The 13416-nt window shown below is 38.4% G+C and overlaps 1 protein-coding gene across 1 annotated transcript; it reads right to left on the bottom strand.

Annotated features, from left to right (window-relative positions):
- Positions 1 to 6944: 6944 nt before the first annotated feature.
- LOC146649726 (uncharacterized) lies at positions 6945 to 12554 on the bottom strand. The gene is made up of 10 exons (XM_085386874.1): positions 12309 to 12554; positions 10272 to 10371; positions 9826 to 9972; positions 9412 to 9593; positions 9032 to 9168; positions 8817 to 8910; positions 8220 to 8552; positions 7857 to 8031; positions 7643 to 7767; positions 6945 to 7444 (listed from the first exon to the last, which is right to left on the bottom strand). The coding sequence occupies exons 2-10, from the start codon at positions 10354 to 10356 to the stop codon at positions 7118 to 7120; spliced, it is 1605 nt and encodes a 534-aa protein (XP_085243000.1). The 5' UTR covers positions 10357 to 10371; positions 12309 to 12554; the 3' UTR covers positions 6945 to 7117.
- Positions 12555 to 13416: the final 862 nt, after the last annotated feature.

The following is a 13416-nucleotide window of genomic DNA, read 5'->3' as shown; positions in this document are numbered from 1 at the left end:
CTGCCAGGGATGTTTTCTTCCTAATTGCCTATGCTAATTTTATCTCTAGAGTAGCAGTAAAAGTATTAGTACAAAGCGTTTCTTGGCGCTTAGATGTCTTCCAATCCGTGATGTCTTTGAAAAAATAAAAACAAAACAGAAAAAAAGAGCTCGCATGCCACAGAACTTACAGCACATCTTGATTGTAAAAAGTTCAAATTTGATCTGCACACTTAAGGCAATGATTCAACATTATCTTGCCATTACAGTCTTAGAGTAAAGGAGGAATGGAAGCGCCACGAGATCAAAAATATATCATGCTTAAACTTGTATGTAAAGCAGGCACTGAGGAGTTCTTACTCAAACAGAGGCAGACGGCTTCCCATTATTTTCGCAAACATTTGTGTTCTTTCTTTGACCGCAGCTGCAACCTTCTCATCCCGAAATGCGTCACTTATCGGCTTGGGCTGTGACCTCTAATCACAGAGTGACCTTTGAACTCATGAGCCTGGCGCTGAGATATTCCCATTTGGTTGGTTTGGTATTGACTCAGAGGTTATTGGTTCAGCTAATTGCTATTTGCATAGCTTTATTAGTATCCCAGCACTGCCTCTGTGACATTTCAATCTTTTTTTTTTCCTTTTCTCTCTGCCTCTGTCTCCCCTACTCCGTCTTGTTCCTTGCATTCTGGGGAGAGGAATTAGACAGTGTTTGGTGTGTGATTAAGTATTCATGCTTAAAGTAGCGACGGGCAGATCTCGGGAGAGAAAGCCATGGAGGAGAAGAGCAAACATTAATATGCACTTAATAACTCTTTCTATCTGCTTCCTTGTTTTCCCATTCTGTCTTTGTCTGTCTATCTCTGGCCGGGTTTCCCTCCACATATTTTTGGTGAATTATAAAATATTGAATTTGAAAGGATGAATGGAAATGGAAAAATCTCGTGAAATTTTAATGTTTTTTTCCAGAAAGAATTTACTCAGTAAATATCAATCTAGCACACATTTGTTGAATAGTGACAGAAACCTGGCTTTATTGAGCCCTGTTCTTTAAACCACCCAGTAGGGACCGGTGACATTAGGGAGTTGGATTTGTGTACAAGTTGTTGGTTCAACTCCTGATCTGGTAAGATAAATCTGAATGCAGGAATGATGGCGACCTAAGGACCAAGTAAATGTTAGGAAAAATATTCTAAAACACTTCTTCAGTAAAGACTCAGAGAAGAGAAACACACAGAGTTCTTGCTAGCAAGGGCAGCTCCCTACTGAGAGACTCCGGTGAGGAACTGCCCTGGTCTTTATTTTATACTCCATTGAACGTATGTTTGTGTGTGTGTGTGTGTGTGTGTGTGTGTGTGTGTGTGTGTGTGTGTGTGTGTGTGTGTGTGTGTGTGTGTGTGTGTGTGTGTTGCTGATCAAAGGGTCATAAAAGGCACATCCTTGGTCAGGAAGAGGGTAGACCTCCCTCACCCTAGATAACATTGGTGAGGAAGTCAAGCAGTTAAAGCACTTAGACTAAAACAGACGTAACTACGTTAATCCTACCATAAAACAATAAGAGAAGGTATGACCTCTCTCGTGCTCCCAGGATGTGGGTGTGCATTCTAGTGTGGAATACACACCAAGCCTTTGCAGCCTGTTAAAGATCACACACAATTGATTATATGCCTCTAAGTATACATGGTTGAATATTTCCTAATACAAATAACTACATGCAGTATTCTGCCACATGCAAACTTATATCACTAAAAGATTATACTGACTACTAAATACAATTTTCCATTAACAATGGCTCTTTACTTCCCTCTGTGCCACGCAAGCTTCTCAAAGTGGCCAAGTGCAATCCAATCTGTGAAATGGTGGTTCTGTGAAAAATTTTAAAAAAGGATCATCTGTATCTGGCAGTTTGAGTTGTTTACTGTGAAGCTGATACCTCTAAGGTAGTGTTAAGTGTGACATGATGAATGTAAAGCGCTGATTAACTCAACAGTAACAAGGAGTGGCAATGCCAAGAGCTCCAAGGAGAGAAAATGAACCCACACTTTTGAAACACACCGACTCAACAGTCAATGCTACACTCCTGTTACAATATTCAGTACATGAATGCGAACAGTTGAGTTGTTTATGCACTAATTTAAAGTCGAGGATGCAATGATAAATGAACTGTGGCTTTTGGGTATGCGCCAACTGTCATTCAAACCATCGTATCAACATTTGCGAATGGCCGATGTTAATCTTTTTAGACGAAATTACTTGGCAAAAAGGCCACAATCCAAAATCTTCTTCGACCAAGCCATGCTATTGAAATAGACTTAGTATGCAATTTATCATTGTCTCATTGAATTATGCAGTCTTCCTTAAAAAAGTATCATCTGGATGGAGCATATGCTGCTCTAAAACCTGTATGTACTTTGACTCTTTTGAGGATATTATGTTTTTAAGATGAGATATTCAGTGTCTTTACTATTTTATTTAGCGGAGTATTACTGTGAAATTGTTCCACAGTTTGTAGAAACAGTTCATTGCGCATTGAGCGAACCTTTACTCATCTTTACTTCTGAGAAACTCTGAGATACTTTTAAGATCCAATCACATTTCTGACCTGTTGCCAGTTAACCTAATTAGTTGCAAAATTCTTCCTCCAGCTGTGTCCTGTGTCCAATTTTGAGCGTGCATGCATCTGTGCCATCTGCTTCCAGGTAACAAGGAAATGGTATTATTCGCAGAGTTTCCTGAATGGCAGAGCTAACTCAAAATTTTGAGAAAATAATACAAAATTTTGAATTATTTTCTCAAAGTCAGTACTTAATAACTTGAAATTTGGAAAAAAAAAAACCCTCAAGATTATTAGTTACTGTCTTGAAATTTTGACTTACTACCTCAAAATTTCGAGTTATGGATAGGATGTTGGAGCGATTTTCAGTTTCCATAGAGACAAATCTAGCATTTGATTTGGTTGAAATATTTTAAGCATCAAACTAGTAGAGAAAAAATGTGCATATAGGAACTTTTAGTAATGTAGTGGTTTCTTGGATTAACTTTGTGTATTTTTGGCTCAATAATTACATTTCCTGCCTCATGAAGATCCAAACATGTACGATATTGTTTCATAGGATTTTCAAAGTTTCTGAAACTGATTTTAACATGTTTTTTTTTTGTGTGTGTTTTTGTCTTGTTCCTTGTCACTCTCTCCTCGACTGTCTGTCTTTATGGCTTGTTGCATTATCGTGTGCCGTGCGTTGGCGTGTGTGTGTGCATGCCATTTCCTGCACTGTGCCTTTGTGTTTGTCCTGTGGTCTCTCAGCTCACAGAGCGTGCGTGCATGTGTGTCTTCCAGAGTGAAATGTCAGTCTCATTTCGCTGTTATTACTTGAGGGACGAAGAGGAGGGCTTTACTCTGTAATCTCAGCCTCCCTGTGGCCGCCACTCAGCCCCTGATGTACCTGGGAACACACTTGCCGCAGTTACATAGAGGCTTTTAAACACCTTAGTCTCACACTATTCCATTATAACCACAAAACATTTCGTTTTTTAAATTCATTCACGCTGTGCACCGTACTGTGAAACTGCGGGTGAAGGGTGACAAATTGTTCGGTTAAAAGCATCATGAAAAGAGCATTTGATTGACTGATTGTTTGTGATGGATTGGCCTGTGAGGGTATGGATTAGAATAATGAACACCTTCATGCCAGGGGTGGTTATGCAAAGCACAACTTCTCTTGTAAAAGACCTTTTGTCCAAAACACTTGTCAGGAATTAGCCGTGAGGGAAAAACCCACCCAGCAGAATGCAGTCTGGAAGCCAAAGATATGTTTGGTTCTGGTTTAAAGTGAAAGACGAAAGGACGACTCAGGGCTTGTGGAAGATAAAATATGACACAACATATTACCCAACACAAAAGTTGACACCAAACCTAAACTACCTCGCCAGCTGGGCATAGGAAAACCTGCACTTTGGACTTGCTAAAGTGGGATTAACCAAAACCATTAACCTAATCCAGTTTCTCCTGTGCCAAAGTTTGACTAGTGAGAATTCTGTAACACCAGCGTGCAACATCCACCTTACACAGCAAAATCTCCAGTGTTAATTCAACTCCTATAGTGTTAAAGTTAACACTTTTCCAGTGTTTATATAATTCTCACTGGTTTAGAGTTAAAGTAACACTTTGCAAAGTGTTATTATTTTAACTCCATTGTAGTGTTAAAAATATAACACCCATAGTGTTAAAATTTCACTCTGTATGGTGTGAAGTGTCTTCACTCAGAGTGTAACTACCTAACATTTATAGTGTTGTTTTAGGACACTGATAAGTGTTCACTTTTACACTGGCTTGGGTTAACTCTTTTCACTGAGGGTGTTACTACACAACAACTATGGTGTTATTTATGACACTTTTAAGTGTTTATTTTCACACTGGATTGTGTTGACTGTTTTCACTTAGAGTGTTATTCTGTAACTTTTACAGTGTTATTTTGGCACTTTAAAGTGACATATATGAGCTTTTAAATACTAGTCTGTATTAATTGTCTGAATACAAAAATGCATTAAAGTGCAATTACTGTATGACTACTGTGTTACATTCAGTGAAAGTCCTTGTTAAGTCCCTTTACAGGATAAAAGGAGAAAACATAAAATTGGTCACATAAGCATTTTAATAAATATTAAATTCCAAGCACCATACAGCATACGTTCACAACAAAAATAATGGCACAATGTACAGACCATCATCATCACCATAAGCACTTTGCAAATCAAAGGGCTTGTATATTTCAATACAGTCTGCTTTAACAACATCTTTTTCATCCGTTTCAAACACTTTATAAGCATGGCAATGTTCACTGAAATTTTCAACCACAAGCTTCTGAACTATGAAGTAGGTGTGACTATTGACCAAAACTATTGTTTTTATTCTGCAAAACACCGGCATCTCATGTTCAGAACCACAACAAATGACCAATCCTGTTCTGTACTCAGTCCCATTAATGTTAACCCAATTAGCAGCGAAAGCCTCTTCTGCAACAGCAGGCAAGCCTAGGGAGATCATTTCACTATTTTCCTCACTATCAACATCAAATGATTTCAAGGGCCCATACTCAACATGGCTTAAAGGACATGTCTCCCACTTGTATGCTATGGATGTTTGATGTTTTTTGGCAAGTGACACTGTGATGTTCTTAAAGTTCTTAAGGGTGTCTTTGAACACCCTATGTTTAGCCTCACCTCTCATGCTCCATACATGCAATAATGGCCCAATTTTTCTGATGCAAGTTGGGTAGTGCAACATAAAGTGGTGTTTGGGAATCATGTTCCTACCTGGATACAACAATTTGAACAAGTCATGATGTTCCATTGTTAAATGTTTTAGAAGCACAGTCATGCCATGTGTAACAGATGGAGAGAATATGATGTTAATTATTTGCAACAATAGCAATAGCATAGTCCAGTTCTGATTTCCTTCTGGCACAATATCACCAAAAATTAAAGGAATGTTTCTTATCAGACAAAGAGTCTGAATGGAGTTAAGACCTATACTATTACCACTACTGTCTAAGTTCACCCTTGTTGGACGATTTTTGCTCTCCAAGTAGCCATAGTCAAAAGCATAGATCCGTGACAAAAGAGCAGGTTTCGGCAGAAAATTGTCTGACAGATATTCCAACAGTAACTTTATCTCATATTGTGCTACCCCTTCGAGAATATCATGCATAATGTCCAAGGAAAAGTTCTGGCAAACATGAAAGAATTGAAGAGTGTTCAGTGTAGAATTCTTTCTTAAGCCAAACACATGTAGCTTTTGAGGATCAGATTGCAACTCACTGCAGTGCATTTCAAAAAGTTCTTTCCCTCGTAAGATGATCTTTGGATCATCCTCAGTATACACACTCTGTGCATCCTGTTTTGCAATTAAACACAAACGACAAAAGTAACGTCCACTGAAAGACTCAACAAAACCCAAAATTGAGTGCATCCCCAAGTTGTCCCCAGTTATCTGACATATAGTGCCATGGACCTTTTCAGATGAGAAGGGTAAATCAATGCCATGGCTCTCCAAAAACTTTATGTCATCAATCAGAGGCTGTAAAATAGGATCAAAGCCGTATTTTTTCACATCTTCTGCATGAAACAATGCAACCAAATGAATGTTCATCAATGCAGAATTTAACTTTGGAGGCAGATTTCTGAGGACAAAATAGATTGCACCAACTTTGTGAACACCACGTTTGGAACCAAGTGGATTAGCAGTCTCAAAGTCATCATAATAAAGCTGAATTTGCAAAGAAGTCTGTGGTTTTGAAAACAATGGATGAGACTTATAGTAACTCCCATCACAAAAGTCTTCATATCTGTCTTCTTTTGATACACATGGTTTAGCAAGCAGCTCGCAAATATAAGAATTGCGACATATAAATTTGATTGTTTCCAAAATTGGAATGTACACAAAAGTGTCTTTTACTGGTACCTGGTCATAAGTGCCTGATTTTTTATTTAACCTTGTATCATAGCGTATTCCTAAAGTCTTTTCCACTGGATCCACAATTCCCCATTTTTCACGGAAATATGACTTTCTTTTAGCTTCAGTGTCGAACTTCTCAACTGGATTGTCAAAAGTCTCAAGACATTTTTCCACTGGAGATCTAACAGGATTTTCTGTTGGCACAACGTTCAGTACTTTATGTTTAAACTCACAGTGCAGTCCATCAGCAAAATCTTCCAAATCACAAACAAGTGATGACACAAAACTATTTGCCAAACCACTACCATTGAGTTTACCAATAATTTTAGTGCAAATTGCTTCAGAATTTTTTTTAATTCTTTGACCTGACCCATTGTTTTCAGAACACCCAACCTCTAGGCTCTGAGTAACACTTGTTCCTGCAACTGCTATGTCTGTATCTTGTAATCTGTCAAAATCAGCTTGAAATGACTCTGAGGGTTCTGCATCACCACTTTGACAACAATCTTCATCATGAACACTATTTAAATGTTTTTTTAAACCAGAATATGTAGTGAACTGACGGCTGCAACCATCTTGTGAACAAGCCAACTTAAATTTGGTGCTTGGATAAAAACTGTGACCTAGTCGCAAATGACTTATCAAAGCCTGACTGGTGCTATGCAGAGTTTGACAGATAAAACATTTAAACATGGTTCTCATTCAACAATTTGGCACGCAACTCACGAACACGTGGTGACTCATCTGTTGAGGTGGCATCAATGTTGAATATGGTGGTCTGCACAAAACTGTAGAGATGAACCAGTGACTCGTCGTAAGATAAGTTGAACACGTAGTGGGATTTGAAAAGTTCATCAAAAGCACTGAGTGAGCTGGTGGCTTGGCAGGGGATGAGCTGTTTGTCCACTGCGATGTAGAAGGTGTCAATGCTGTTCTGGGTTCGACCAACAGCGAGGATGTATGGTTGTTTACCATCTCTTGCTTGCAAGTGTTCATCAATGCTGCAGCATGACTAAAAACAAATGAGATATTGACATATAGGCCTAGCTTATACTTGCTGAGTATGAACCATTCATTCAGTTTGACATTATGTGCCTTGCTAACTTATTACAAAATACTAAGACACATACTTCATGGAGAGGAAAACTAAAAAGTGCAAAAACTGAAAAAGTGTTTTGTAGGATTTTAAAAAGTGAGACAACATATTTACCTTGTGAAAGTGCACCATTTTGTGTGCTGCATCAGTTGGACTTATTTTGGTTCTCCTCTTTCGTCCAGCTGTGGGTGGCAAAAGTTGAAGGAGTAGCAGCAGAGAGGCCATGTCACTGTCCCAGTCTGTGTATGGTTGAATTTATAAAACAATTTCAAAATGACAGGTAAAAATAAATATTATTAAAATCAAACAAGCATGGTGCGACGCCTACCATTTACATCACTCTCTGTTGGTTTCTCAGCAGCTTTTATCAAACGACACAGGTCAGTTGACTGAGTCAGCTGTTTGGCTTCTTTAATAACCTTTGGCTTGAATGACATGTCCCACTTCTCAAGCAACTTGGTGGCTGTTTCAGCACCAAACAGCAGCAGGAAGTCTTGATTGACCTGTTCATCATACACACAGGACATAAAGACAGTGCTCAACATTGTTTACATTGCAATGTGATTTTGACCAATATGGGATATAGCCTGACTGGGATGACCAATGATCACATCTTTTACTGTTGCCATCCACATCAGCAAAACAAAAAAAAAAGGATTAACAGTTGAAAATATCAAGTGATTTGACTTACTAGTCCTTTGACATCCAAAAAGCGTGGAAATGTTTTGAAGACATCTGCAGTTCTTTGTGGATCATGCACCAGATCCTGGCGATGTTGGAACGTCATTTTCATCTTCTGAAATACACTTGCTTCATCAGGAGAGTGAACAAGAAATGAGATGGCCTCCTTGCAGGCATCTCCATCAAGTTGCTGAGGCAATGTGGTTGCTAATCTTCTGCGCTTAGGCCCTTGTTCTTGATGCACTGGGACTTCCTTCACTGGCCGTTTGGTTGTAGACCTGGACATGGTTTTGAGGCGCCACGCTACATATCCAGTGCCTTTCACTCCGTCGTAGAAATGCTCCTGTCACATTTAAACATAGATGAAAAATAAACATCAAATGCGATCTTACAGACTTTGCAGATTCAGCAAAAAGAAACCCAAGGACTATTATCATGTAACAGGTGCAATACATGTTAAACAACATCCACAATTTCAATACAGTTTTATGACAATAGTTATTACGAAAGAGGAATTAAGATTTTTCTTTTAAATCATTTAGCTGATGTAATTATTCCATGATGAAAACTAAATAATGTGCTGTTTTACAATCACTGCATGACTTACATAGCCGTTTGGAGAAAATGGATCCTTCAATGAGGGAAAGAGTGTAATTATTCCAAGGGCATATTTCTCCTTTTGCTTACGGGAGGGAATTCTGCTATAGAGGAAATACAATTGACAATGTTAAATCAGAAGTATGTGTCTTTACTGCAGTATACATTACAAGAATATTCCATATGGCCCATCTTTACTTTTTTATTAGGTACTATTACTCTTACCCATGTCTCTCAGTCATATCACTTGCCAATATGTTAACAAGCTGCCGCCGGGTGCGGTGGCTCAGTGAATTTTCGGCATTGTATTCTTCAAGAATTTCCTCTCCACCAGGTTTCCTAGTCAAGGCATTTTTAACCATCTGCTCATATAAAAGGGAAAATAATAACAATAAAAACTTGTTTGTCAGTAAAGGTGAAAGTTTAGAGGAATGTCAACAAACCTGTGAAAGACATATCTAGCAAGAAGCACTAACTTCTACTAACATTTTTTCATACAGGGCAAGTTGGGAACCACCATGTTTTGAATTTCAATTTGTATAACAATCTACAGTATAAATGGTGTCAACTCAAAAATACAAAAGACATTTTCTGTTCTCAATTACCTCTTTTGCAGCCTCTGACACAGAAACATTTGGTGCAGAACTGTCTTTGCTGGATCTACTGCGGCCTGCAGGAATGCCCTTTTCCCTGAGGTCACTGTCACTTGATGAAAGTGATATAGTGTCCGTGAGGGAAGATAATGTATCCGAGGAGGATGGTGTGGAATGAGCTAAAGGACAAAAATCTTTGGGAGAGATGATTTGGTTAACTTTCTTTAGGCTACTCCACAATGCCATTAATAACACAATTTCAATGTTCATGTTCAGACAACATTCTATACAAATATGACCCAGCCCTGTCCACTGTCATGTATATTGCATGAAGACAGGTCAATGTCATCTGCATCAAGAGCAAAAGAACTTGGCTCTACATTGAGTGGGCTATACTCTGAAAATTTAAGTTATGATAACATTTACCTTCATCTGAAATCTTTTCACGTATTGTCAGGCATAGGTCTGGTTGGGCCTCCAGTAACTCCAGAAAAATGTCTTCTTCGACAGCTGTGTCAGTTTCATCGAAAATATCAAGGTCAGCAGCATCCGGAAGTCCAAACTTGGTTTTGGCTTTACAAAAAGATAAGCATAATGTCACCTAAAACGCCTGAAAAACTTTTTTAAAAACTAATTTTGACTTTTTTATTTAGCTAATATTTATTAACAGCTGTTTTACCTGTCTTTAAAATGGTTAAATTAGACAAGTCTGCAGCAACAATATAGGCCTAGGCCTACTGCTCTGTACTGTTTTTAATGTCACACATTAAAATAAAATGTGTTAACATTTAATTCGTTTTTTAAATAGATGAGATGCAAACATGATGAACTGATACATGTGCAACAAATTTTGTTCTGCCAGGTTATCTTACCTTCACTGATGAATTCTAGATAAGTGAATCCTGCGTGCAATTTAATGTACTTCTTTACATTGAGGTATTTCACTTTCAGCAACATGTCTTACAACAGCACCTGGTGGAGAGAAGGGGGCACAGAATATTTTTTACCATATATTTAAACCATAGCTTAAGTGGCAACAAATCCGGACAACTTTAAGAAAATATTAGGCTATACATTGTGTGATGATCTGTGAAGGGGTGACAGACCACTTCAACCTCAGGAACATAATTTGGCTTCCCCCTGCGCACTAAAATAGCTGAACTTGGGTACACAGAAATAGCATCCAATGAATTATCCACCCATCCACATGTTTATAAGACGACAACGGCGATCTTCTCGTCTGCACGCAGGCTAGATACTTAGTTCTGCTATGTTGCGAGTAAATCGCTGTAGCCTACTTGGGGAAAAGCATCTCTGTTTAAACCATGTCAGGATGATAATCCACATAAAATTTCCTGTTGAACGCACACCTGCCTTCATCACGCTTTCACTTATGACAACAAATATCCCTTATACTGTAAATTAATGAGTGCAAGTCTTACATTTATATCGGGAGTTTCTGACACATGCACAGCCGTCTGGCTAGTTGCTACTTTGTGGTGGTTGTTTTGTGACACGACATGCTAGGATTATCAGTGGAGGCGACGTCAACGACCCTCAGTCGTTATACCGCTTTGTCTTAAACACTGGATGGTAGCCTATTTCACTAAAACTGTAGAAAAGGGGAAAATGTTCCCTTAGATTAGGCCTACTACAACATAGGGCTGCTCGATTATGGCAAAAATGATAATCACGATTATTTTCACTGAAATTGAGATCTCGATTATTTGACGATATTTATTTAACAATAACAATGTATTGAATAATGACTTTAAAGATTGTCAAAAAATAATATAAAATAGTGTGCAAATACTGATAACAGTGCAAATGTTTGCAATATAAAAAATAAATGAAAAATGTAAACATCTATGTTTAGTGAACGTTGCAGTGTTGCTCTGTGGTGCAGCTACAACACTGTAGCAAAGTTTACACACTATGTCTACTTGATCCACGTCTGACTCCGCGAACCCATAATGTTTCCACACCACTGAAGTTTTTTTTACCTCTCTTTTCAACCAACGGCAGTCACTCTCCTCTCCAAATAACTTCTGCTTAGCTTTCCGAGCTTCCCTCGGGTCCTCTTAATTGTTGTGACACGTGTTCGAAATGCAGAGAGGTGCGCTCGATTTGCCACACGGAGCAGCGCGAGAGTAAAGCACGAGGGAGGGGCTAATAATCGGCTCAGTCATTTTTAATGATCGTTGAAAGCCCAGATCGTAATCGTGATTAAAATTCGATTAATTGAGCAGCCCTACTACAACATGTATGATATATCCTAACCGTTAGCAAGCAATCCATGCACAAACGCAGCGCGCCTTGCTTGGTCACTAACATCTAACAGAATTCCATAACCCCCTGCCACTTCAAAGATTTGTAGGCTAGGCTACTGCTAAACTCGCTGGTAGCACGTGTAATTAGCCTATCTTGACGCTTTCCAAAACTTGACTTGAACGTCTCCATGTGATTGTTTAGTTCACTTTTAAATAGGATATTTCTGAGGCGAATGTTCGCTTCCCTTAAAAGCAGTGGGCTAAACGCATTTGTCTTAGCTGCCAGCTAGGCTACCACAAATTCAAATTTTAACATTACATTTAACATATCCAGAGGATAGCTAACTCCTCCCTCGTTTCATTTAATAAGCATTGAACACTGGAAAGCATTTCTCTTATGACATTAGAACTAACTAGAATTGAGAATTATATTAAGCACGCATTTATTTTCGCTGCAATATTAACTTGTTATAGAGGATAGTTTAGCTACCTAAGCTAACGAATCCCATCTCTTACCGCAGATGAATACACTCCACATTAGGAAAATATTGCATGCTTCAGATAAATAATGTTATAGGCTAGTTAGTTACAATATTTAATAATGATAAAATAACATAGGTCTTGTTGTATAGTTCTTACCTGAACAACCTCCTCGATCTTGACAGCAAACTTCTGGCGGACTCCTCATGCCCATGAGCGCGAAAAACCCGGATGTGGAAATCAACTCCAAATGAGTGTTATAGTATTGACTCTTTGAAATAACTCCGGCTACAGAGCTTTTTCAGCACCGTTAGTGTTACTGTAACTCTCAAACCAACACTTTTCAACTCGAAATTTTTAACACCAGTAATTTTAACTCACATCAACACTTCGGATTTTGCTGTGTAATGAAGCTAAATAAACTGCATGTCAAAAATGTGTTTTTTATTTCAAATTCTAAAAAGCAGAGGCAGTCACTAATATGTTTAGCTTTTTGGTGAATTTACTTATTAATACAGCTATGTTTTATGATGTTATAGAAACATTAATATCGGCTCAGGTGAGGAAGCGGGTTGGCAACCAATTACAGGCTTCGCCTTTAAAATCAAGTGTCCTTGTGCAAGACACTGCTTTGCTCCTAGCATGAGGTCAGTAGTATGTATAGCAAGTCCTCTGCCATTGTGTGTGTGTGTGTGTGTTTGTGTGTGCATGCGTGTGAACAGATGGATGAGAAATATTGCAAGGTTAAGGGTAAAAACGATGTTCCCAGGGGATTCATTGGCTCAGTAAGGGTTTAAAAATTCATTTGGTGGCACCTTACAGTATAAACATTAAGGTGGGTTGACTTTTGTGATACTTAGCTGTCGATATATGTAGACATATATATTATGTCTATGTTCACTTTGTAATTTCCAGTACAAAAAATTAAATAAATAAATAAATAATGCTGCCCCCGCGACCCGGCCCCGGACAAAGCGGATGAAAATGGATGGATGGATGGAATTATGAAAGTAAAAATTCCCAATATAATTCTTATTCCTCTTGTACAGTAGGTTGCATGAGTATTCATCGCTTCATTTAGCTCATGTTGTTTTGTAACTCTGCTTTAATTCTCGTAATTTCTACCTACGTCTGGAAAAAAAAAGGCTGAAATAATGTGCTCTAAAAATAGAAATATTATCCAACCCCTAACCAGTAATGTTCTGCAGCTACGAGGAGCTGTTCTTTTTTTTTCTTTTTCTTTCAAACTGCCCATTTTATTTCAAGC

This window comes from Rhamphochromis longiceps, linkage group LG17 (genome assembly GCF_057381845.1).
Source record: "Rhamphochromis longiceps isolate RC_006_pf linkage group LG17, R_longiceps_female_GT1.1, whole genome shotgun sequence".
Lineage (NCBI taxonomy): Eukaryota > Metazoa > Chordata > Actinopteri > Cichliformes > Cichlidae > Rhamphochromis > Rhamphochromis longiceps.
This window is presented reverse-complemented; position numbering and strand designations above follow the sequence as displayed.